Raw genomic sequence first — 27,280 nt, forward strand, 5'->3', positions numbered from 1 at the left:
TTAGAACCTTTAGCAGTAGGTCCTACTCTTTGAACACCAGAAACTTCAGCTTATCTACAGGCATACATCATTTTACTGAGCTTTATTTTATTGTGCTTCTCATATGCTGCATTTTTTTTTTTTTTTTTACAAATTGAAGGTTTGTGGCAGTCCTGCATCAAGTAACTTTTTGCTTGATGTGCCATTTTTTCTTTGTATCTCTTTTTCATTTTGTTTTTTCTCACAATATTTCAGACGTTTTCATTACTATTTTTATAATAATCTGCGATCAGTGATCTTTAATATTACCACAAACAGCTTGCTGAAAGCTCAGATGATGGTTAGGCGTTCTTAGCAATAAAGTATTTTTAAGTTAAGTTATGTACATTGTTTTTACAGTGTATTATTTATACACTGTTATATGTTTTGTTATATATTATATATCACATTATATTATTACACATTACAGTATAGTGTAAACATTACTTTTATATGCACGGAGAAGTAAAAAAATTAATGTGACTTGCTCTATTGCAATATTTGCTTTATTTCAGTGATCTGAAACCAAACCTATAATACCTTCAAGGTATACCTGTGTATCTGTGATCCAGGTGAATCATGGCCCCATTTGTGAAATTTGTTATTCCTCATCAGGTTGAGACTATTCCCACCATCTTTGATGACAACTTCTGAGTACTTGCTAAGGCATTTGTGACTGCTTCATGAATGCTTTTTTGTATTTTAATTATACAACAACCTGTAGCCTCACTATCTATAATAAATTTGGAAGGTTGTGTTCTTTGGGCAGTTTATTTTCATTAGGCTTCTGCCCTCTTTTTTATTAAAAAGATTATGTTAAATTTTAAAAAGATTTTTAAAATCCTCACTTTTTAATGGGAAAAAAAAAAAAGTTGGGAAGTGTTAGTCACTCAATCATGTCCAACTCTTTGCAACCCCATTGACTGTAGCCCACCAGGGTCCTCTGTCCATGGGATTTCCCAGACAAGAATACTGGAGTGAGTTACCGTTCCCTTCTCCAGTGGATCTTCCCAACCCAGGGATCGAACCTGGGCCTCCCCATTGCAGGCAGATTCTTTACTGTCTGAGCAAATAAGTAATTTTTCCCTGAATTTACCTTCCACTTGCTAGGATACAGGATTTTTTGTCTTCCAATTTTTTTTCTTATTATAAAACATTTTTCTACTTTTTAAACATAGTCTTAACAGCTTTTAAATATCTTGTCATATTGATATAATTTATTTAACACTTTCCCCAATTTTTACATTTAGGCTGTTTTCAGTTTTTTTTTCTGTTGTAAGTAAGCTGCAGTTTAAGCATGTAGCTTTTGGTTTTATTGAGTTACTACATTAGGCCACATAAATAACTGATTGTGGAATTCCTTGGTCAGAGGGTATTATGACCTTTATTGATTTTGCCACATAACTGCTATTAAAAGACATTGCAAGTGAAAATATAAATAAATAGCTTTGTGTTTGGCTTCTGAAATATGTGTGGTTTTTCTTAATAAGCCACAGCGTTTGTAGATTTGCCTCAACCAGGTGCAACATTAAGTTCAACCGGTGGTCATCAAGGTATTAATTGATTATTTTGGTAGTGCCTTCTGCAGAACCATCAGACAGAGTTTAAAGTTGTTCCAGATCCCTTCATTGTGTTTCAGACTCAGAGTGTTTAGATTTATTTAATTTCACAGTCTGCTGGGTCAGTGTAAGGAGCATTGTTGAGATGTGACTCAAATGCTTTTGTTTGGAAGTTCCTTTCTGGAGCCTTGGGTTTTAAGAGACATTTCCTTTCTCAATTTTTAAGAAAATTTAAGAATGATTTAGGAAAAACATTAAATTATATTTTATTATATTACAGGGGAACATTGTTCTTACAGATTATGAGTACCTAATTTTAAATATCCTAAGATTTCGAACTGATGAGTCTGATGATGTTAAATTTGCTGTTCGTGAACGCTATCCAATTGATCATGCTAGAGCTGCTGAACCGTTACTTACTTTGGAAAGGTAACATGTTTTGTTTATTAACTCATTTCATACTGTATTAGATAGTAAAATAGATTATACGTCAGGATACGAAAGAACTGTCACATAAGGAAATAATTTGTTTACTTGCAGAAAATAAATTTGGACTGCTTGAATTATATAAATGTGCACTTGAATGTAAGCAGTTAAACCTTATTTGGGAGTAGCAAGTGTATTTTTTTTAATCTTAAGTTTGTTATTACGTCAGGTGTTTATAATTTCTTGGTGAAGTGAGGAAACTAATTAGCTATTCTTTAAGAAGACAGTGGATATCTTGGCAGAATGCAAAAGGAGATAGAAATTCTGGTTTAGCTAAAAGAAATAGGAATATGGTGGGATAAGGTTCTGACTGTAGCTATAATCTTCTGACTGGAAGACTTTGCTGACTAAGAGGCTACAACAGTGGTTTTCAAAGTTTAGTGTGCATCAGCTAGAGGGCTTGGTAAAATACAGACTCCATGCACCACTCCCCCTCTAGTTTTTGATTAAGTAGTTCTGGTGTAGGTCCTGGGAATTTACATTTCTAAGAAGTTTGTAGATGAAGTTGATGCTGATTGGGGGTTGTAATGGCCCACAGCGTCCTTGAGTTCTTTCTAAATGCTTAATTAGGTAAAGCCATTTCAGGTGTTAAGGTATAGTAACAGGGAGGGATAAATTGGGAGATTGGGATTGACATGTACATACTACTGTGTACAAAATAGATAACTAATAACATGCAAAAAGCACAGGGAATTCTACTGTACTGTGTAGTGACCTATATGGGAAAAGAATCTAAAAGAAAGAGTGGATATATGTGTAGGTATAACTGATTAACTTTACTGTACACTTGAAACTAACATTTTAAATCAACTATACTCCAATAAAGTGTTTTTTAAAAAAGATGGTAACACCAATCTCCACAAACTACATTTAACTATTGCATAAAAATGTGTCTTTTCATGTCGTATGAGCACACTGATGACAAGCAGTATGAGTTAGTTGAAAAAGCATTGGGTTTCTTTGGAAAATTTGGTTTTGAGTCCCAGCCTGCTGTTTAGGAACCTAGTAACCTTAGATAAATTACTTTTATGACTCCCCCCCCCCCCCACCTTTTTGTTTTTAACCTATAGAGTAAACTAACTTCTCTTATATTTTAGAATATTTTGAAGATCAGGTAAATAGATGCGTATCAAAGTATTGTGAATATTTCTGTAAGATCTATTAAATATAAGATAGTAAGGGGTGTGTTAATTTTGTTTCACAGATTAACTGAAATACTAGCCAGTGCACCTAAGGGTGAACTGTTGAAGAGAGTTCTTAACCCATTACTTCGTGAGTAATCCTACATAGAGCAACAAAGTATTTGTAAAATAATATGGTTTTCAGGAATATATTTAACACATTCAGATCTAGTTCTAGTAGAAATTTAAATCTAGTAGAAAATGAGAACAACTTGATGAATGTAGAAAGGAGTTTAAAATGATCTTTGGAGTAAATAGAGGTTTATTTTCAAAGAAAGAGAGATTTATTATACTGTATGAACTTTGACCATTACCTTTTAGGTCTTATTTAACAGCAATACAGTTATGTAAACTAACAGTATGTTATCTAGTACTTGATTGCTAGCTGTAGTTTTCTAATAAATCAGTTGGTTTTTTTCAGTGTCATAAGCTTTTTGGTTTCATAACCCACTTAGCTTGGTTGGGTTTTCTTTGTTTTTGCTTTTTTATTTTTATTGGTGAGTCTCAGAGCATTCCAGGGTCTGCCTGGTACTGTTGATAACCAGCATAAAGATTTTCAAATAAACTTTTATACTTGAGAAAAGTCATCACTTATTCCTGTATTAGGGAATCTGAAAAGGACATATGAGAAGACAGGTACCATTGATTACTAAGGGAGTTACTCTTCCTCTCCTATGACATCAGAATGCATTAAGAAGTTATCTTTAAAACTTTCCATTAGTTAGTATAACATGTGAAATTTCTAAGTTTGGATTTTTCAATAGAAAAATTTTTATTCTGTTAATGTGGTATATTACATTAACCAGTTTTTGGATGCTAAACCAACCTTGCTTCCTTGGTTTATAATCCTTTTTATATGTGGCTAAATTCTATTAAATACTTGTAACTTTTGCACTGATTTCCACAGGTTTGTTGTCTCAAATTTTTATAAGTAATTTCTAGGAACTGTCATTTCTGATAACATTTCAAAATAAGTAAACTAATTGTTATTTTCACTGGTTACTGCTATTGAGTAGATGACTTATATTGGGGTATACATTAGTATTATATTTTGAATTTGAAATTTTATAGGAAAATACTACAAATAATATTCTTTGCTTTTATAGCCTATGGGCCAGCTCTCATTGAGCACTGTCTTATACAAAACGGATTCCCTGCCAATGTCAAAGTGGATGAAAAATTTGAAAGTAAAGGTATATGTGCATGCTACAAGTTTTGCCCATTTTTATTTATTTCATTTTTTTAAACCTGTGAAAACTATTTCTGGGAAACGTAATCAGTGAGTGCATAGTTTTAAACTTAAAAACAATTTGACCTGTGAGTATTCTGTCCATATGATATTCCTGACTTTGTACTCAAATGTGACATATTATCCCTAGCAACATGCAGTTTAATCTCTTGATCTACCCTATTACCTTTCAATTATGAAATATTCTCCCTCCCTCCCCCTAAATTTTTGAAGGGGTTACCGCACTTGAGACAATCTCTGGAGGCTTGAAGGAGTTGAATTACTCACCTTAAGACTCAGCACCTGAAGTGTTTCTAGAAGTAGCATTATTTATGCATTTTAACTCTGTAAGTGCTGTGCTGTGACTACATAATGAATTAGGCTTTTGTAACTACTTAAATTCACTTTCTAGATTAATTAAACCTAAATTAACTTCCAGATTAGAATAATAAAAAATTATAGGAAATATAAGGAAAATGGGAGATTTGGTCTTTGACAAGTTTTTATCTGTAGATTCTCATGTAAAATTAAAAAAAAATCATTTTTGCTATTTATGTTTTGGGATTATATATTATTTCTTAAGGTTTAGGGATCATTTTTATGCTGTCGAATTTTTTTGTGAGTTTAAAAATGCAAACTGAATGTTTGAAGTTAATGATTTAGTTTCAGAAGTATATGAATTCAGTGCAGTCCTGTTCAAAATGCCGACAGGTGGTATTGCTAATTTTGGTATTACACTTCCTTTTTAAAAGGAATCTGATATGTGCAATGAAAAGCATATAAAAATGTTCAGGAAAACTCTGGAAAATAATAGTAATGATAGAGAATAATCTTTTCATAGATTAAAATGCATTATGAAACTGTAGTAATTAAGTTTTGGGAGAAGGAATATACAGCATAAAGAATTCAGAAACAAGCCCCAACATATTTAGCATATGAACCTTTCAGATCATGAGGGGAAAGATGGATTCAATAAAAGCTGTTGGGACAACAAGCTGACCAAGATATATTCTTATTTAATACATTGATTATAAACATGAAATAACTAATTTTCTTAAATAACTTTATTATTTCATAAGCACCTTCTATTTTCTGCATGGATGTTTAGTAATAGGTAATGGACAATTGATTGGTACTCATTCTTTCCTTTCTTATTTCCCTATTAGATATTGAAAATGTACTTGTTTGTCTACAAAAAGCAGAAGAGTATATGAAAACAACATCCAACTTCAATGGAAAGGTAGTGCCACATAATACTTGCTATATATTGTTGTGGCTTAGATATTAGAATTTTCACTGAAGGATCAGTATATGTAAATTTTTGGTTGTAATTTGGAAATTTAACACCTATAATATGCTTATTCTAGGGTAGTTTTTTTTTTTTTAATTGCTGTTGGTTTCTGATTTTTGTTCTGTTCCTTAAATCGTCTACAAAGTACTGGGTCAGTATCAGCACTCCCGTAAATTTGAGGAATTTGAAGATATTTCCTCTTAGGTTGATTTTTAGATAGAAAAGCACATTTTAATTTGCCATCTCTTTCCAAAAATTTACTAACATCTTTTTAATTATTAAATATCTGCTGAATTAACTCATATCTTGTTTTTCTTTCCTATTCCAAGTATAACTTCACTTACAAAAAAGTTTAGAAAAAGTTCTGATTAATTATAGCTAAATTCAGTCCAAATATACCCTTCATCCAGTTACTAAAATGAACTAAAATTTCATACCAGCAGTGTGAACCAAAGATTTTTTCTGCTGGAAGTAAAGTGCTTTTGGCTCTTTTAAATTGCAGAACATCTGAAAAATGTAAGAAAAAGGCAAAATGCACATGTATAATCCTACTACTTTATCAAATCATTAACATTCATTTTCTTTACTCCCTTTTTTTCTTCTGTTCATGTGAATTAGTAGGTTCTAATGGTTCTTCAGTTCAGTTCAGTTCAGTCGCTCAGTCGTGTCCGACTCTCCGCGACCCCATGAACCACAGCACGCCAGGCCTCCCTGTCCATCACTAATGGTTCTTACTGATCCTTAAAAACATCATTTTGAGAAGTGATACAATCAATAGACAAATCCTACTGATTATTTTTAACTAGAATAATTTTGTAAGCTAATAAAGTCAGTATCATTCAAGGAAAGTAAATTTTTGTTAATTATAAATAGAAATTAGTTTTAATGTTGGATTTTTGTAGGGGTATATCATTCAGAAAAGAGAAATAAAACCAAGCCTAGAAGTAGATAAGCCAACTGAAGACATACTCACGTAAGTATGTAGGCATGGGTCTGTTTGCTTTGGGTGTTTATTGATGTTCTTGAATGTGATATAGTAAATATGTTTTACAGGTATGAGGAATTTCATCCTTTCTTGTTTTCTCAACATTCACAATGTCCATATATAGAATTTGAATCATTTGACAAGGTGGGTTTTCTGATTCTGTTTTTTGACCAGTTAGCATGATATGAGTTAGATTAATCCAGCTTCCTTTGAGAAATTGAAAATATTTTTGCTTTACAGTCACTATAAATCTGGACATTAAAAATCAGTGAGGTCACAGATACAGACTGTTGGAAAAGTTTGTTGCCACTTTATTTTAAGATGAAGGACTAAAGATCTGAATTTGATTCTTGACTGTTTAGCTGTGTAATACATTTACTGGAAATCTGCTCATGTTCTTCGAGTGGTGTTATGAAACAAAATGGACTCTAAAATTCTGTGTATGAAAGTTGATGCAGATACTGTATTTGGGGGTTTTTTTTTCAGCTGGTTGATTGTCTTTTTCTTTTTTTTTTGATAAGGCCGTAGATGAATTTTATTCCAAGATAGAAGGTCAGAAAATAGATTTAAAAGCTTTACAACAGGTATGGTATTATTAAAAACATTTATATTAAACCTTAAGTGTGGTTTATATAAAACCACACTTTAATATAAATAACATTATATGTAATATAATTTATTATATTAAATTTATTTAAAATAAACTGGACTTAAGTGTGGTTTGCTGGGTAGGTGATACTCTCATACAGGAATGGGTAGCCTTTTAGAAGTAGTATGAAAATGCCCTGATCTCTTGGGATATTGATAAAAGTCCAGGGGAACCGGTGTTAAACAGACAAAAACCCCACTCATTTGCTCTATCAGAGTAGAAGATACTCTTTAAACCAGAAAATACGGTGACAAGGAGGCCTGTTATTTATTCCCTAGTATGATTTGCTTTATTACAACTACCCAGAGCTTCTCAAACTTTGCTGTAAAAGGAATAGTGTTTCAAGGAGGAGATTTTTAAATGGGCCAAAGGAGTGAAAGTGAAGTGAAAGTTGCTCGGTCATGACCAAGTCTCTGTGATTCCATGGACTGTAGCCTGCCAGGCTCCTCTGTCCATGGAATTCTCCAGGCAAGAATACTGGAATGGGTTGCCATGCCCTTCTCCAGGGCATCTTTCCAACCCACAGATCAAACCCAGGTCTCCCGCATTGCAGGTATATTCTTTACCATCTGAGCTACCAGGGAAGCCCCGGGCCAAAGGAGAGGGAAGTTTTTTCAATACATATGTTAAAGTGGGCTTTTGAACTAGACTTTTAATATGCTTTGTGTGCATCATGACTGCGCAAGGAAGGTTTAATATGCTATGTTTTCCCAGCACATCTGACCATGTTTAAGGGGCTTTCACTGCAGAGAAGTTTTAGAAAATGACCACAGTCACTCTTGAGTTCGGAGATTTGATTTTTAAAAATATTCCTAAGATCTTAAAATATGTTTGCAAAAACTTTACGTGAATGCCTGTGTCCTCCCCACCCTCAGTTGTTTTTTTAAAAAAATTAGTAAAAATCAGAATTTCAAAGCAGGTGGGTTACCAGTTACATAGTATGATTGCCACATGGTGGCAGCACTTTAGCAAGTAAACATGTTTAAAGGTAACATTGAACCCCATATTTTTATGTGCATCAGAAAAATTATATTAGCAGTTGTTGGACATTCTTTTAATAGTCACCATTCTTACAGTTTAAGTATTTTTAATATTATATCCAACATGCAAATATTCACTAATTGGTGATGCTCTGACTATTGTGAAAAATTAGCTCCCATATCAGTAAGCTGTGTGAACTTAAAATGTAAGTTCCAGGTGATAAAATGCTACCAGTCATCCTTCACTACCTGCAGTGGCTTGTTCCAGGAGCCTCTGTGGGTACCAAAATCCAAGGATTTTTACAAAATGGTATAGTACAATGAATATAGTCGGCCTCCCACATCTGTAGGTTTTGTATCTGCAGATACTGAGTACTGACTATATAAAAGGTCAGATAACTACCATCAGCCTTTGTGTAATAAATTTAGGAAAAAGAATAGATACAAATAAGAGAAATTAAAAGCAGCAATAAAATAAAAAGAAGCTATTTTAGGAACTCATGCTAAGGATGCATTCCCCCAAACTTTATGTTATAGGGAAAAATGTCTTGAATTCTGCCTTGAATAATGCAAGGGCATTAGGGGCATATCTTAAAGATACATTCCTATATAGGGAATGGGAGTAGATAGTCAGGAGAGGTAATTTTGGAGCATGAAACACTTTGGGGTAGGATAGACCTGGGGACGGAGAAGGCAATGGCAAGCCACTCCAGTACTCTTGCCTAGAAAATCGCATGGACAGAGGAGTGTGGTGGGCTGCAGTCCATGGGGTCGCCACGACTGAACGATTTCACTTTCACTTTTCACTTTCACACATTGGAGAAGGAAATGGCAACCCACTCCAGTGTTCTTGCCTGGAGAATCCCAGGGACGGCAGAGCCTGGTCGGCTGCCGTCTGTGGAGTCACACAGAGTCGGACATGACTGAAGCGAATTAGCAGCAGCAGCAGCAGAACTGGGGTGGTGGACTACAGCGAGCTTCAGCTGGCTAGTAACAACATTGAGGAGGCAGAAGTAGGGGTGGGAGAGTGAGTCTCAGGAGGTAAGAGAAAGAAGGTACAGATAGTAGAAGAAATCTGATTTTTAAAAATTCTGTTTTGTCAACAAAAGGAAAAACAAGCATTGAAGAAATTAGATAATGTCCGAAAGGATCACGAAAACAGATTAGAAGCTCTTCAGCAGGCTCAGGTACCATGTTTAGCTTTCTTTCAGATACTTTTTTCAAAAATGGGAACTAACTGGCATTGAAACAAAATGTTTTTGGCTTATTTCTTAAGGAAATAGACAAACTTAAAGGAGAACTTATAGAAATGAACTTACAAATAGTTGACAGAGCCATTCAGGTTGTTCGAAGTGCTTTAGCCAACCAGATAGATTGGACGGAAATTGGGTTAATTGTGAAAGAAGCCCAGGCTCAAGGAGACCCTGTTGCAAATGCAATCAAAGAATTAAAACTACAAACAAACCATGTAACAATGCTGCTAAGGTAAGTTTGATTCTTAGTTAAGCAGTTAATGTTTATTTTGCTATTTAATTTTTCACTGTAAAAAATTTATGTGAAAATTTTTCTTTGAAAATACTGGGAAACATTAATTTACATTAAAATAATGCAGCTTTTAAAGTACTGTAGACCATTTATAATTTCATTGAGAAAAAAATTGAAAATAAGAAAGTGATGTCATTGACGTTAGTGAAATGCTATTGAATATTTTTAATAGAAATCCATACTTGTTATCAGAGGAGGAAGATGACGATGTTGATGGTGACATCAGTACTGAGAAAAATGAAACCGAACCGCCAAAAGGAAAAAAGAAAAAGCAAAAGAATAAGCAACTGCAGAAGCCTCAGAAAAACAGGCCATTGCTTGTTGATGTTGATCTCAGCTTGTCAGCATATGCCAATGCCAAAAAGTAAGTCACAAATTTAAGTATAAATTAAATTTATTTATTTTTTGGCTGTGTTGTAAGGCATGCGAGACTTTAGTTCCCTGGCTACCAGGGATCAAACCTGTGTCCCCTGCAGTGAAAACATGGATTCCTAACCACTGGACTGCCAGGGAATTCCCATAAGTATAAGTTTTAGGTAAAATATTGTCTGTAATAAATGGGTATTAAGGATAAGAAATATTGTTTTGACTATATATACTTTGGGGTGAAATACTTTTCAGAAAGTATTTTAAAACCTTGTGCATTATTATTAACTTTTTCATATACAACATACAAAAGAAAGTTATATACTGTGCAAAACTTTTTCTTAATTGTTTGAGAGTCTGTAAAATTTGGAATAATGTAAAACTAAAGTGTAAAGATTTATTCAAAATTAAGAGATATATTTTTCTAGGTATTATGATCACAAGAGATACGCTGCTAAGAAAACACAAAAGACTGTTGAAGCTGCTGAGAAGGTACTTGATATGTCTCAGAGTAAACGTTCATTGTTTTTCTTTGCCTTATTAATTTAATGGACTTAATTATTTCTTCGCAATCTCAAAAACGACAGAATGATCTCTGTCAAATCCCTTATGACTATACAGTTTAAGTGAGAAATAGATTTAAGGGGCTAGATCTGATAGAGGGCCTGATGAACTATGGATGGAGGTTTGTGACAATTGCATAGGAGACAGGGAGCAGGACCATCCCCAAGAAAAAGAAATGCAAAAAAGCAAAATGGCTGTCTGAGGAGGGCTTACAAATAGCTGTGAAAATAAGAGAGGCAAAAAGCAAAGGAGAAAAGGAAAGATACACCCATTTGAATGCAGAGTTCCAAAGAATAGCAAGGAGAGATAAGAAAGCCTTTCTCAGCGATCAATGCAAAGAAATAGAGGAAAACAATAGAATGGGAAAGACTAGAGATCTCTTCAAGAAAATTAAGAGATACCAAGGGAACATTTCATGCAAAGATGGGCTCAATAAAGGACAGAAATGGTATGGACCTAACAGAAGCAGAAGATACTAAGAAGAGGTGGCAAGAATACACAGAACTGTACATAAAAGATCTTCATTACCCAGATAATCACGATGGTGTGATCACTCACCTAGAGCCAGACATCTTGGAATGTGAAGTCAAGTGGGCCTTAGGAAGCATCACTACGAACAAAGCTAGTGGAGGTGATGGAATTCCAGTGGAGCTATTTCAAATCCTAAAAGACGATGCTGTGAAAGTGCTGCACTAAACATGTCAGCAAATCTGGAAAACTCAGCAGTGGCCACAGGACTGGAAAAGGTCAGTTTTAATTCCGATCCCAAAGAAAGGCAATGCCAGAGAATGCTCAAACTACCACACAGTTGCACGCATCTCACATGCTAGTAAAGTCATGCTCAAAATTCTCCAAGCCAGGCTTTAGCAATATGTGAACCATGAACTTCCAGATGTTCAAGCTGGTTTTAGAAAAGGCAGAGGAACCAGAGATCAAATTACCAACATCTGATGAATCATTGAAAAAGCAAGAGAGTTCCAGAAAAATATCTATTTCTGCTTTGTTGACTATGCCAAAACCTTTGACTGTGTGGATCACAATAAACTGTGGAAAATTCTGAAAGAGATGGGAATACCAGACCACCTGACCTGCGTGCAGGTCAGAAAGCAACAGTTAGAACTGGACATGGAGCAACAGACTGGTTCCAAATAGGAAAAGGAGTACGTCAAGGCTGTATATTGTCACCCTGCTTATTTAACTTATATGCAGAGTACATCATGAGAAACGCTGGGCTGGATAAAGCACAAGCTGGAATCAAGATTGCCAAGAGAAATATCAATAACCTCAGATATGCAGATGATACCACCCTTATGGCAGAAAGTGAAGAAGAACTAAAGAACTTCATGATGAAAATGAAAGAAGAGAGTGAAAAAGTTGGCTTAAAGCTCAGCATTCAGAAAACTAAGGTCATGGCATCCAGTCCCATCACTTCATGGCAAATAGATGGGGAAACAGTGGATAAACAGTGGCTGACTTTATTTTTCTGGGCTCCAAAATCACTGCGGATGGTGATTGCAGCCATGAAATTAAAAGACGCTTGCTCCTTGGAAGGAAAGTTATGACCAACCTAGACAGCATATTAAAAAGCAGAGACATGACTTTGCCCACAAAGGTCTGTTTAGTCAAGGCTATGGTTTTTCCAGTAGTCATGTATGGATGTGAGAGTTGGACTGTAAAGAAAGCTGAGCGCTGAAAAATTGATGCTTTTGAACTGTGGTGTTGAAGAAGTCTCTTGAGAGTCCCTTGGACTGCAAGGAGATCCAACCAGTCCATCCTAAAGGAGATCAGTCTTGGGTGTTCATTGAAAGGACTGTTGTTGAAGCTGAAACTCCAATGCTTTGGCCACCTGATGCGGAAAGCTGACTCATTTGAAAAGACCCTGATGCTGGGAAAGATTGAGGGCAGGAGGAGAAGGGGACAACAGAGGATGAGATGGTTGGATGGCATCACCAACTCAATGGACATGAGTTTGAGTGAACTCCGGGAGTTGGTGTGGACAGGGAGGCCTGGTGTGCTGTGATTCATGGGGTCACAAAGAGTCGGACACGACTGAGCAACTGAACTGAATTGAACTGAATTATTTCTTCTATTTTTAAATGAGGTTTTCAAATTACCTTTCAAATTTAATTTTGCTTAAAATGTTTGTATTTCCGGTATTTATTTTCTCCCCTAAGCCTGTCTTCCCCTGATTTCTGTATCTCAGTAATTTCCCCTTTGCTCAAGTTAAAAATAGTGATGTCATCTTAGACTCTTCTCATATTCTGTAAGTCCTTTTAAATAAAAATGAAGTGAATTTTCTCTGTTCAGAATCTTCCAGTTTCTTCCCATCTTATTTAAGACACTAGCCCTTCTGGCCCATCAGGTCCTACACGATCTACTACCCTTTGATCACATCACCTATCCTGTTACATGGGGCTTCCCTGTTGGCTCAGTCAGTGAAGACTCCACCTGCTGTGCTGGAGACTGGAGTTTGATCCCTGGTCGGGAAGATCCCCTGGAGAAAGAAATGGCAACCCACTTTAGTATTCTTGCCTGAAGAATCACATAGACAGAAGAGCCTGGTGGGCTGTAGTCCATGAGGTCACAAGATTTTTACATGATTTGGTAACTGCATCACACAGTTAGATACTCTTTCCAACTACAGTGAGATCTTAAGCTGTTCCTACAACAATGGCCCATACTACTTTCTCAGGGTCTTTGCACTTTCTGCTCTTTCTGCCAAGAATGTTCTTCCCTCACATTTTTCATGGTTGGATCCTTCTCTGCATTCATGTGTCTACTTAAGCCTTTATCAGAAAGGCCTTTTTGGACCACTCTCAGTAAAAATCCGACTGCCCTCAATTTCTCTTTACTCTTTGTTTTTCTTGTTTAAAAACATACACCCCAACATATGATTATCTATCTTCCCTCTAGAATGTAGATTGCATGAACGTGGGATCTTTATCTGTTTTATTCATTGCCGTGTCCCAGTCCCTAGAATATTGCCTGGAACCTAGTCACACTAAAATCTGTTAAACGAATGGCCTTCATGACTTAGTTCTATCTTCCTCTCCAACCTCATTTTTTGACACTTTACCCTGTGATCATACTTGCTAATCAAGCTGCCCTTTTCCTTATCTTTTTATTCTTTGTGTTGGTAATTCCGTTAATCCTTCAGGCTTCAGCCTAAGTGCCATTTCCTCAGAAATATGACTACAATCAATTTAAATCTAGGTTCCCTTGTTATACTCTCATAGCATCCTTTGTAGCATTAACCATGTTCATTTGAATAATTATGTATTTATATATCTCTTTTCCTAGACCCCAGTGACTTATTCATTGTTTTATCTCTGACATCTCGCCCCAAACCTACTGTATGGTTGCACTGGTTATCTGGCAAACAAATGAACTGTTTGCAGCCCCCACCTTTTTTTGTAGGTCTTGAGCAGATATTTGTTTAAAATCATTTTAATATTTAAGGTAGAGTTTTTTTTCATTACTTTCATGTGCATGTTGTGTGTATTAATATATAGATGGTGTCATTTTGTGACATTTAAACTATTTCTTGCCCTATCATTTACTTGGTATTATTTAAATAAATTTTTCAACAAATTACTTAAAAACTCTTTTCTTATAAACAGGCATTCAAATCAGCAGAAAAGAAAACAAAGCAAACCTTAAAAGAAGTCCAAACAGTTACGTCTATTCAAAAAGCAAGAAAAGTATATTGGTAAGTGTTCGTTTTTAAAATATATTTTGTTTTTATCAAACTTCTACATGCACATTGTTTAGAAAATCAAAGAGTTCTACAAAGCTTGTTAAAAACCACTAACCCTGCAAACTTTTGTAGCTAGCCGTTTCAGAGTTGTGGCATGCGGGCTCCCGACAGGGCAGGCTCTAATAGTTGTGGCATATGGGCTCTCTAGTTGTTGCCCATGGACTTAGTTGCTCTGTGGCATGTGGGATCTTAGTTCCCTGACCAGGGATTAAAACCGTGTCACCTACATTGCAAGGTAGATTCTTTACCGCTGGACCACCAGGGAAGTCTCTGCCTGCTCCTATTGCCTCCTTTCCCAAGGAAACTTTTAGTCCTTTTAGCTGATTCTTTTGCTGTGTACTTCCATTTCTCTTAGTAATATATTGCTGCCTAATTTTTCTGTTTTACACTCTATTAATAACTTCCCATTATGGAAAGATGAGGATTTTATCCTTTTCATTTGTGCTCCATTACATACACACACATCATCTGTCTTCTCAATATAGTTTAACTTTGTCAAGATTGATATTCTGTATTAAGAGTATTATGGATATTTAAATTGTAGTCACAGCTGGATCATACAGTATTCTGCTTTCTTTTCCTTTCCTGCTCAGCATTTTTCCTTCCCTGAAGTTAATAATTGTTTTGTTTCATTTGCTTTATCTTTTGTTCTTATTATTAATCATGTTCAAATTCTCTTCCAAGTATGTTCAAACAATTGGAATCTTATCAGTATCATCTCCTTGCAGAAGTCTTCACTGGAGCTTTTTGTTCTAGATGGTTTCTCTAAGCATTTTAAATTCTCCTTTTATTTAAGTTCTTTTTAACCTCTCTCTCCTGAATCTCAAACTTTCTTTTTCTTTGGTGATGGACTGGGTGGTCTAGAAACTTCATGCAAAGGGGTATGTAAGAGGTAAAGTTTTGAGGTCTCCAATGTATAAAAAAATTATTTTACTCTTAACAGTTTGTATGGGTATTGAATTCTAATTTGAATTCTAAAACATTCTAAATGTTTTCCTCAGACTTTTGAAAAGGCATTTTCCATTGTATTAACTTGCAGATTTGATCTTGAAGTTTGGTGTCATTTGATAGTTGAATTTTAATGGGAAACTTGTTTTTGCCTTTCTGTAAGCTTCTGGATCTTTTTTTTTTTCCTCTTAATTTCCCAAAATTTCACGAGAATATAGGTTGGTGAGGATGTTTTTATCCTTATGCTGGATAATTTGTGAGCCTTTTTCATTTGGAAACTGAGAAATTTTCTTGAACTATTTCTTAGAAAATTGCCTACCCTCTGTTTGTTTTCTGTTTTGCATTCTTTTTCTTACTTTCTAAAAGTCTTATTTTGTACATATGGGACCCCCTCAGCAGTTCCCCAGTTTTACTGCATTTTTCTTTTTCCCCATCTCTCTTTTTGTTCTGTATTCTGAGATTTTTTTTCAACTTTATCGTCAGTCCTTCCATTGAATTTTTTGATCTTCTGTTTCTTCCTATCATGTTTAAATTTTAAGCTGTTTTTGGTTATTTCAGTGTTACTTAAAAAACTTACTGTTTTTTAACAGTACATTTCTTTATAACTGAGAATAGTTTTGCTGTATTACATTTTATTTAGTGTTCTTTTCTTAACAGGTCTGTCTTCTCCAAGTTTCTTTTTTCTATTTTTTGGTTTTGTCTCCAGTGTTCACTTGTGTTAATGTCTGGTGATCCTTGACTGTCTGCTCATGTTTTCTAGTAGAACAGTAAAATGCTGATTGGAAGTTTTTTGTGGTTTGTTGGACTTGTAAAATAATCTGTGTGGTCCATTTTCTGTGCAACTCTTAATGTCTTTTTGCCTCTGCAGCTGGTCTCATTTCCTAGAAAAGCTTCTTTTGCTTATGCTTGTAAAGTGAAGACTTGGCTGTCTCCGTTTTAGGAGCCCAGTGGAAATAATAAGCTAGAGTCTTAGTATCCGGTATTTCATACATTTACTTAATTGCCCTATTTTTACATATTAATATATATAATTTGTGATTTATTTCCCCTAGTCCAGTGATCCTCCTTGTACCCTTTTTAGAGATTTAATTTCTGGCTTTTCTGTTAGAATGTTGAAGGGGTAGTTACCACCATGTTCAAAGCTGGAAAGATCTAGGGAAATTGTTACTTCTTAATCAGATTTTTAGCCAGCCTTTCTGTTTTAAACTTCATCTTAAACCTATTTCTAGCAGTACCTTGTGCTTTTTATGGGTTACACAAGTGTAAGTTGATTTGTTTCTTGACTTTTTGCACCATCAGCTTAGGATTCAGCTTCTTCAGTCGGCTCACTTGTCCATTTATTTTCCAGCTTTCAAAATTTTTTCCTTTTTTCTTTTCTCTCTCTCTAACATCTCTTGAATATCATTGACCTGTAATTTTCATTTCTCATAATGCTTTTGTTAGCTATTGATACAGGATTATATTATCTCATAAAACAACTGAGAAGTGTTTCTTTGTCAACTGTCCTTGATGGAAGTCATCTGAGATTTTCTTTTTGGGAAAGTTTTTCATAACAGATTCAAATTCTTTAGTAAATAATAGGACCACTCAGATTTTCTAGTTTTGGTTAGCAATGCTTTTCTAAGATGTTGTCTATTTTGTCCAAAATTTGAAATTTATTGGCAAAAAGTTTATAATATCCAACTTAACTTTCTTTTCTTTTTTTGGCTGTACCGTGTGGCATGTGGGATCCCACTTAACTTTTTAACATCCCTAGAATCTTTAATTACTTCTCCGTTTTGATTCAAGAATTCTTGCCTTCTCTTTTTCTTAATTAATATGACCAGAGGATTTTCAGTATTATTAGGATCCTTAAAAAACTAGTTTTTAACTATTGATCTCCATATTATATATGTGCTATTTTAATAATTATTTTCATCTTTGTGCTTTTCTTTGGGTTTTTTTCTGATTTCTGGAAACAGAAGCTTAGTTCATTGATTTCCTCCCCCACCAGCTTCTTTTCTAAAACATTTATGCAATAAATTTACATCAGCATGGCTTTATCTGCATCTAAAACATTTTGTTGTTTAGTGTTTTCATTATCTTTCATGTCAAGATATATTCTCATCTCCAGTGTGATTTCTCCATCTGTGCATTATTTAGAAGTATATGTCTTACTTTCCAAACATATTGAGAGGAGGATTGGTTATATTTTTGTTACTGATTTTTAGCTTAATTTGTGTAATAGAGATGATATTCTGTAGCTGAGACATTTGATGTTTGTTGAAACTTGCTTTCTGGTCCAGTCTATTTATAGACAGGCTTATTTATATATGTTTCATGTATAATTGAAAAGAATGTCTTTTCTAGAGTTATTGAGTACATTTCTTTAAATATCAAATCATGTTTATTAATCATGTTCAAGGTTTTGGCACTTTGGTTCTTTTTAATGATTGTTTTACTAATTACTGAGAGAGATGTGTTGAATATCATACAATTATGGATTGTCGCTCCTTTTACTTCTGCATTTTTGCTTCATATATGTTAAGGCTATCTAGTTAGGTGATACCAATATAGAACTGTTTTATCTTTTCAGTGAATTGAACCTTTTATTAATTTTAATGAAATGTCTGTTTACCTTACATCTATTTTATCTGTCTATGTGAGATGTTCAGACTGTTTCAACTGGTTTTGGTTAGTGTTTACATGGTATTATCTTTTGCCATCATTGTATTTCAACATTTTTATATCCTTATGTTTTAAAGGATATATATATCATTTTTTTCCCAGTTTGACAGTCTTTGCATTTTACTTGGAAAAACGACTGTGTTTGTGTGTTAGTCACTCAGTCATGTCCAACTCTTTGTGACCACATGGAGTGTAGCCCACCAGGCTCCTCTGTCCATGAATTCTACAGGCAAAAATACTGGAGTGGATTGCCATTGCTTTCTCTAGGGGATCTTCCCAACCTGGGAATCGAACCCAGGTCTTTCTCATTGAAGGCAGATTCTTGACCATCTGAGCCACCAGGGAAGCCCCAAGAGAATTGACTGTGTTATATTTAATACAATTTCTGATATATTTTGGTTTAAATCTACTGTCTTACTGTTTGCTTTCTGTGTGTCCCATTCTGTGTTCTTTTCTGACTTCCTATTGCTTTCTTTTCATTAGTTGACTTTTTTTATGACCTGTTAGTTATGCATTCCTTTGCTAGGATGATTATAAAATACATCCTTAATTTACCTTTCTCATTCTTTTTGTCCTTGTTGGGTATATGTCATTTTATAAACCTTTTTACCATCAGTAGGGAAGTGGCTAAATCCATAGTACATCCATTCAGCAATGAGGAATATATATTTTTAAGTAAAAACAGAGAAAAAGATGCAGAACAGTGTGTTGTGTCTAAAAAAGAAAAGGTTTAGAATAAGCAGTTTATTTTAGCTATTTTATATATAAAGAAATACTTGAGAGGGGTACATCAGAAGCTAATGGCCCCTTGGTCAGTAGCTGTGGTAGAAGATAAAGAGATGTAGGATCTCTCACTTTGCATTTCTGTATAGTCTTAAATTTTGAACCATGTATATGTATTACTTAATAAAAAATCATTTTTGAAAATAAGAGTAGAATCCTTCTGCTTTTATATTTGATATGAGAGAGTTTCGTTTAACGTTTATGCTCAACTTGTCATTTTTTTTTAAAATATTTATTTATTTGGCCATGCCAAGTCCCTTAGTTGCAGCATGAAAGGTCTAGTTCCTTGACCAGGGATCGAACCCGGTCCCCCTGCATTAGGAGTACAGAGTCTTAGCCCACTAGGGAAGTCCCCAATTTATCATATTTAGCCAGAAATTTTAAAATTGTAGGTTAAATCATAAAAAGATTATCTTACTAGTCATATGTAGCATAGGAATATTTATGTTCATCTCATTTTCTAAATATCATACAAATATACACTCTTCACTTTAAAAAAAAACCCTTATTTTGTATTGGGGTGTATAGCCGGTTAACAGTGTTGTGGTAGTTTCAGGTGAATAGCGAAAGGACTCAGCCATACCTATGCATGTATCTGTTCTCCCGCAATCCCACCTCCCATCCAGGCTGGCACATAACATTGAGCTGAGTTCCATGTGCTATACAATAGGTCTTTGTTGGTTATCCATTTTAGATACAGCAGTTACACTCTTTTTATCTGTGGTGGTATGTATTAACCATGAAAACCCAAGTTAATTTGCTTCTTCAGAAAAGTTGTAATTTTACACTTCTGATGACAATTTTTGGTTTTACGTATTTTAAGTGTAAATAATATCATGTATGTAAACATTAAGTTGATTAATTGAGGGCAAAGAATGTCATATATGTAAACATTCAGTTGATTGAGGACAGAATGGGAAAACAATTTTTCTTTCTTACCTGCAATCCCAAAGAATATCCAGTGCCCCACTGAAAGAGAGCTAAACCTAGGGACCAGGTGACTTCTTATGCTTTTTGTAATTCATTATTACAGCTTCAGTCTAAGACTGTCTATATGGGAAGGAGATAAAGAGAGAACAATTTTTTAAACATAATAGTAAATTGCTTTCTACTCATATTGTCTTAAATATCCTAAGGCAATTTATTACAAGTTTTCAGTAAAATTCAACTTGATATCTTAAGAAAAGAAATTAAGCCATCAAATTGTCTTAACCTACACATAGGAGAGCCTTCTGGTTCATTTTGTTGATTAAAAGGATCTGAATTCAGGCAACTGTGAAGGGGAAAAAATGTTAACTTTTTCTTTAAAATTTGGTAGGTTTGAGAAATTCCTCTGGTTCATTAGCTCAGAGAACTATCTAATTATTGGTGGACGAGATCAGCAACAGAATGAAATAATTGTGAAAAGATACTTGACATCAGGTAAGGAAGATTAAAATTCTAAAGAATTTTCTCTTAAGTAATTGGATTGGTTATCTCAATATTAGGTGTAGATTTTCATCTTGTACTCCTTTGTTTGACAGATTTAATTGGTAGAGTTTCATGGTTTATGGTTGAACATGTGCACATTTGTCAACCATCTATGGTCCCCAGGACCTTTACATTTGCTAGGATGACTCACTTATCACCAGGTGTTTCTCACCAATCAGCAGGCTAGCCTGGGCTCACTTATATGGTAACTCAGCAAATTTCTGAGAGGAAAAAGAAGAAGCATACAAGGCCTGTCTAGGCCTAGATTGGGAACTGGCCTTTGGTCATGTCTGCCACATTCTCTTTGTCAAGGGGTAGACCCATATTTGAGTGACAGGGAAGTGGATTCCACCTCTTGATGCAGCTTCAGGGTCATAGAGCAGAGAGGTGTGGATAGAGGGAGGGAGAAGAACTGTGACCATTTTATCTGCCTTATTAGCGTAGCTTTCCTCTGAGGAGGCCTATGAGAAATCCTCCCACAGGTGGGAGATGGTCTTTTCTTTATTTTCTTATACATTTTGGGTTTTGAACCCTTTAAACAATAAATAAACAATTTCAACTTAAACAGAAATAAGACTTACAGTAGTGTTTATTTGTTTTAAAGGGGACATTTATGTCCATGCTGACCTTCATGGAGCAACTAGCTGTGTAATTAAGAATCCAACAGGTAATATAATTCATTCTCTTATTCAGATCTTAAATTCTTTTATTTAAACTATTTTTAGTATAAGAGAAAAAACACTAATAGAGATAAGGGACACTTTATAATGATGTTTCAATCTATCAGTGAGATATAGAGTAGAAATAAAACAGAAAGACTGTAGAGAAAAATCAATAAAACCAAAGTTAGTTCTTTGAAAAGATCAATAAAATTGATAAACCTTTAACTATACTAAAAAAATAAAATTCAAATTCCTAAAATCTATAGGACTTTTAAAGAAGACTGAACATCAGTCCTTCATAATCTCTTCCAAAAGACAGAAGAGACATCAACTTTCTAACTCATTCTATGGGACTAGTATTATTACCCTAATAACAAAACCAGACAAAAATATCATAGCAAAAGAAACCACTGACCAATATCATTTTTGAATAGAGACACAAAAATCCTCAACAGACTATTAGGAAATTGAATCCAGCAGTATATTATAAGGATTATACATATGATAAAATGGAATTTATTCCCAGGAATGCAAGGTTAATTTAACATTTGAAAATTATTCAGTGTAATACAGTATATTAGTAGAATAAATAGAGGACAAAAACCACATAATGATCTCAACTAATGCAAAAAAGCCTTAAAGCCTTTGGTAATAATCTAGTACTCATTTGTGTTAAAAATACTCAACAAACTAAGAATAGATGGACACATCCTCAAGTTAGTAAATAACATCTGTTAAAAATCCACAGCTAAAAATCATGCCTAATTGGGAAAGACTGAGAGCTTTTCCCCCAAGATCAGGAATAAGATGAGCACATCTGTTCTTGCTACGCTTCTACTGAACATCGTATGGAGGTTCTGAGTAGGCCATTAGGCAGTGAAAAGTTTAAAATATCCAAATTGGTAAGGAACAGATAAAAGTGTGTCTGTTTGCAAATGGCATAATCATATATTTAAAACCTTAAGGAATCCACCAAAAATTATTAGTTAACAAGTTCAGCAGTATATCGGTTATAAAGTCAATATATAAAATATCAGTTATGTTTTTATATACTAGTAATGAGCAATATTAAGAGGAAATTAATAAAACATCCACTTGTAACAGCATTGAAGAATAAAATATTTAGTAACAAATTTACCAAAAAGTAAGACATACACACCAAACTACAAAACATCGTTGAAAGAAATTAAGATCTAAATAAATGGGAAGATTTCCAATGTTTATAAATTGGAAGTCTTAATATTGTTCTGATGGCAGTATTTCCCACACTAATCAACAAATGTGGTACAGTCTCTCTCACCACTGCCTGTTTTTGCAGAGATGAACAAAATTCATCCTAAAATTCATGTGGAAATGCAGAGAAACCAGATTAGCCAAATCATTCTTGAAAATGGAGAACAAAATTGGAGTCCTCACAGTTCCTCAAAACCTCCTACGAAACAGCTATCGTTGTGGTATCAAGACAGTGTGGTATTGGTACGAGAATGAACCGATAGATTAATAAAGAGAATTGAGATTCCTTGTTTATAGTCAGTTGATTATTAGCAAGGGTGCCAAGGCCATTCAGTAAGGATAGAATAATCTTTTCAACAAATAGGGCTGGGGCAATTAATATCTGTGTGCCAAAGAATGAAGTTAGAAATAGGAACTTCCTACCACTTATAAAAATGAACTCAAATACATCATAGACCTAAATTTAAGAGCTAAAAGTCTAAGACTGTTAGAAGAAAGTGAGGTGTAAATCTTCATAATATTGGCTCTGGAAGTCATTGGTTTTGGTGTCATTTTAGATATGACACCAAAAGCATAAGCAACCAAAGAAAAAAACGTAAATTAGAGTTATGCAAAAACTAAAACTTTAATTCAAAAGACTCCATCAAGAAAATTAAAAGACACTCCACAGAATGGGAGAAAATATTTGCAAATCATTTACCTGATAAAGGACCAATATCCAAAAAACTCTAGAACTGTTTTGACTCAACAGTAGAAAGGCAATTTTAAAATGAACAGTTTTTAAAATGTCAAATAGATGTTTCTCTAAAGATATACAAGTAGCCCACAAGCACATGATAAGATGCTCAGCATCATTCATGCATTAAGGAAATGCAAATCAAAACCACAGTGAAATGCCACTTAACACCCACAAGAATAGTTAAAAAACACAGTGGAAGTTCCTAGTGGTCTAATGATTAGAACTCCAAGCTGTCTGTGCCGAGGGCTAGGGTTCAGTCACTGGTTAGGGAAGAAAATTCCACAAGCCACACAGGGTGGAGAAAAATCCAAATAAAAAAGCCAAAAACAGTAATGAGTTGGTGAGGTTGTGGAAAGACTGGACTCTTTATACACTGCTGGTGGGAATGGACAATGATCTAGCTGCAATAGGAAATAGTTTGATAGTTTCTGAAAAACATAGTATTTACCATGTGACCCACTCCTAGATATATACCCAAGATAATTAAAAATGTGTCCAAACTTGTTTGGAAATATTTATAATAGCCAAGAAATGGAAATACCCTGTATCTCTGTTGTTACTGTTGTTTAGTCACTAAGTTGTGTCCCATTCATTGTGACCCCATAGGCCACCAGACTCCTCTGTCCATGTGATTTCCCAAGCAAGAATACTGGAGTAGGTTGCCATTTCCTTCTCCAGGGGATTTTCCCAATACAGGGATCAAACCTGAGTCTCTTGCATTGGCAAGTGGATTCTTTACTACTGAGCAACCAGGGAATCCCCAACCTTTATCTCTGTCAATTGATTAATAGATACAATGTGGTATATCCATAAAGTAGAATATTATTCGGTCTTGAAATATTGACAAATGCTCTAACATGAATGAACCTTGAAAACATGCTAAGTGAAAGAAGCCAGGTATATATGATTCCATTTATATGAAATTCCAAAATAGGAAAATCCATAGAGAAAGAAAGTAGATTAGTGATTGCCAGTGGCTGGGAAAAATGAAAAGTGACTGTTAAGAGATACAGAATTTCTTTTGCAGATGATGAAAATGTTCTGGAATTAATGGTAATTATTGTATAGCTTTATGAATATATCAAAACTCAGAATTGTATACTTTAAAAATGAATTTTATAGTATGTGAATTGTATCCAAGTTTTAAAATATTTGAATTCTTACTTAGGGATCTGTTAATATGCTCTTGATTTTTACTTTTTAGGCAATATAGTTATTCTGGCAGTCTTTAACCTTTAAATAGGTTTTTCTAAATTATCCTTTCTAGAATGAGGTTAGAATTACTGATAAAAGTGAAAGGATATTTTCTGAACTTATTTACTTAGACCATTTAAAAACCTGCTGTAAATACATTTTTTAAATAAAAATAGTAACTTCATACAATACTGAAGTTAAAGTGTGATATTGTTATTTAAAATACAAGAGAAATGAACCTGTCATCCTGTATATGGTTTTCATGTCTTGCTCTAGAAAGTCCATAGTTCAGTACTGAAACATTGTAGTATTGTTATTACAGGAGAACCGATTCCCCCTCGGACCTTGACTGAAGCTGGCACAATGGCTCTTTGCTACAGTGCTGCTTGGGACGCTCGAGTTATCACTAGTGCTTGGTGGGTGTACCATCATCAGGTAATGAGGGCTGTGGTCCTGTTTCTTAATTTAATGAGAAGAGTAACTGTGTTCCAAATTTTGAGGGTATAAAATTGAACAAGGCAGACAAAGTACCTTGTGATGGAGTTGACGTTTTGATATTGAAGAAAAATATATAGTGGCAGGTAACAAAGTTTTTTTAAAGCATAGTAAAGCATCTAACCTGCCTCTTGAGAAACCTGTATGCAGGTCAGGAAGCAACAGTTAGAACTGAACAACAGACTGGTTCCAAATAGGAAAAGGTGTACGTCAAGGCTGTATATTGTCACCCTGCTTATTTAACTTATATGCAGAGTACATCATGAGGAACGTTGGGCTGGAAGAAGCACAAGCTGGAATCAAGATTGCAGGGAGAAAGATCAATAACCTCAGATATGCAGATGACACTACCCTTCTGGCAGAAAGTGAAGAGGAACTAAGCCTCTTGATGAAAGTGAAAGAGGAGAGTGAAAAAGTTGGCTTGAAGCTCAGCATTCGGAAAACAAAGATCATGGCATCTGGTCCCATCACTTCATGGGAAATAGACGGAGAAACAGTGGAAACAGTGTCAGACTTTATTTTTTTGGGCTCCAAAATCAGTGCAGATGCAGATTGCAGCCATGAAATTAAAAGACGCTTACTCCTTGGAAGGAAAGTTATGACCAACCTAGATAGCATATTAAAAAGCAGAGAAATTACTTTGCCAACCAAGGTCCGTCTAGTCAAGGCTATGGTTTTTCCCGTGGTCATGTATGGATGTGAGAGTTGGACTGTGAAGAAAGCTGATCACCGAAGAATTGATTCTTTTGAACTGTGGTGTTGGAGAAGACTCTTGAGAGTCCCTTGGACTGCAGGGAGATCCAATCAGTCCATTCTAAAGGAGATTAATCCTGGGTGTTCATTGGAAGGACTGGTGCTAAAGCTGAAACTCCAATACTTGGCCACCTCATGCGATGAATTGACTCACTGGAAAAGAGTCTGATGCTAGGAAGGATTGGGGGTGGGAGGAGACGGGGACGACAGAGAATGAGATGGCTGGATGGCATCACCGACTCTGTGGACATGAGTTTGAGTGTACTCCGGGAGTTGGTGATGGACAGGGAGGCCTGGCGTGCTGTGATTCATGGGGTCGCGGAGAGTCGGACACGACTGAGCGACTGAACTGAAGGGGATAGAGAGTGATACAGGCCACCATTTTGAATATAGTGTCAGGGAACGCCTTTCTGGAAGGGTAAGATTTGAGCAGACTTTGAGTGACCCATGCAGTTATATGGGATAGACTGTTCCAGCTATGACTGGCACACTGACCTAAAAGGTCTCTCACCTGTTCATCTTTGTTGAAATTTTCTGAATTCTCTTTGGCTTTTCCTGTAAAGTAGGTTATCAGTGGGTTGTTTGTTTTTTTTTTTTTCCTATACCCTTGGTTTTAGTAATTGCCATTTTTTTGTGCTTAATGCTATTTTCTTGATGGTACTTCATTCCATATATGATTTCACATTGCTTTTCAAAGTCTTAAGTTATACAGCAAGATTTAAAAAGTTCAATACCATTATCCTCCCTTAAATTTAGTTTCATTTTATATTTATTTTCTGCTGTGCTGTGATACTGTGTTCTTAGGAAATTAATATCACTTCTGGTGTTATTTTTTCTGCCTTGTTGCAGTGTAATAAAAATGGCTTTAATTCTTTTATGAATAGGTTTTTTTAGTGTGCTTTTAATCCCTTGCATACCAATTACTAGTAAAGATACTCTCAGATTGGGTTGTTTCACAGATATGTAAGATTTTTTTAAATTGTGGAATTATATTGCTCACTTCCTATTTTGCCAAGTTAGAATATAATAAGCTATTATCCTATTTACTAAAAGAAAGGTTATTTCATCCCCCCCTGCCCCTGGCCAGGAAAAAAAATCTCAGGAAAGGATTTAAGGTAATAAATAGAGTTAATATAGTTTTATACCTTTAAGCTTTTTAAGCTATCCTTGTTTTTTTTGTTTTATCTCACATGAGAGGCAATGTGGGTCAGTTGTGGCTCTGGTTCATGGCATTTGAAAATGATTGATGTAGTATATCCTTTGTTATATCTTCTCTTTGTTACTGACAAAGTTACACCTGTCTGAAGAGATATTAATGCTTTCAGTGTTAATAATTTTTGCTAAATTATAAACTTTTCAGGACATACTGCTGTTTACTTTAATATGGCTTTACTTTCTCAGGTGAAAATTTTAAAAATGTGTTCAAGACAAGAGTATAATGTATCATTGTGTTTCTCAGGTATCTAAAACAGCACCAACTGGGGAATATTTGACCACAGGAAGCTTCATGATAAGAGGTAATGACTTGTCAGTGGATTATGGATACAGGTTTGAAGACCGTCTGCTAACATTCTCAGAACAGAAACTAATTATTCTGATTTCATATATGAAGTATGTTATTAAATAAGGAAGATTTTTCTGTGGTTTGGCAAATCTAGCATTTGACATGCTCATGCCACATATATTTTTATTAATGACAATGTTCTTTCACATAGTTTACATTTATA

General features: G+C 34.8%; 1 protein-coding gene across 2 annotated transcripts in view; it reads left to right on the plus strand.

Annotated features, from left to right (window-relative positions):
- NEMF (nuclear export mediator factor) overlaps positions 1–27,280 on the plus strand; it is a 56,291-nt gene that overhangs the window by 12,581 nt on the left and 16,430 nt on the right. For both annotated transcript variants that reach the window (XM_055437008.2, XM_055437009.2), the window contains exons 5-20: positions 1,858–2,006; positions 3,268–3,335; positions 4,351–4,437; positions 5,639–5,712; positions 6,666–6,736; positions 6,817–6,892; positions 7,270–7,332; positions 9,487–9,564; positions 9,654–9,862; positions 10,095–10,286; positions 10,717–10,780; positions 14,473–14,561; positions 20,326–20,429; positions 21,082–21,144; positions 24,628–24,740; positions 27,013–27,070. In XM_055437008.2, the coding sequence (XP_055292983.2) occupies positions 1,858–2,006; positions 3,268–3,335; positions 4,351–4,437; positions 5,639–5,712; positions 6,666–6,736; positions 6,817–6,892; positions 7,270–7,332; positions 9,487–9,564; positions 9,654–9,862; positions 10,095–10,286; positions 10,717–10,780; positions 14,473–14,561; positions 20,326–20,429; positions 21,082–21,144; positions 24,628–24,740; positions 27,013–27,070 (1,558 nt within the window). The remainder of the gene's footprint in view (positions 1–1,857; positions 2,007–3,267; positions 3,336–4,350; positions 4,438–5,638; positions 5,713–6,665; positions 6,737–6,816; positions 6,893–7,269; positions 7,333–9,486; positions 9,565–9,653; positions 9,863–10,094; positions 10,287–10,716; positions 10,781–14,472; positions 14,562–20,325; positions 20,430–21,081; positions 21,145–24,627; positions 24,741–27,012; positions 27,071–27,280) is intronic.

The sequence above is a fragment of the Moschus berezovskii genome, chromosome 9, assembly GCF_049115385.1.
Source record: "Moschus berezovskii isolate FMDL1 chromosome 9, NW_MosBer_1.0, whole genome shotgun sequence".
NCBI classification, from domain to species: Eukaryota; Metazoa; Chordata; class Mammalia; order Artiodactyla; family Moschidae; genus Moschus; species Moschus berezovskii.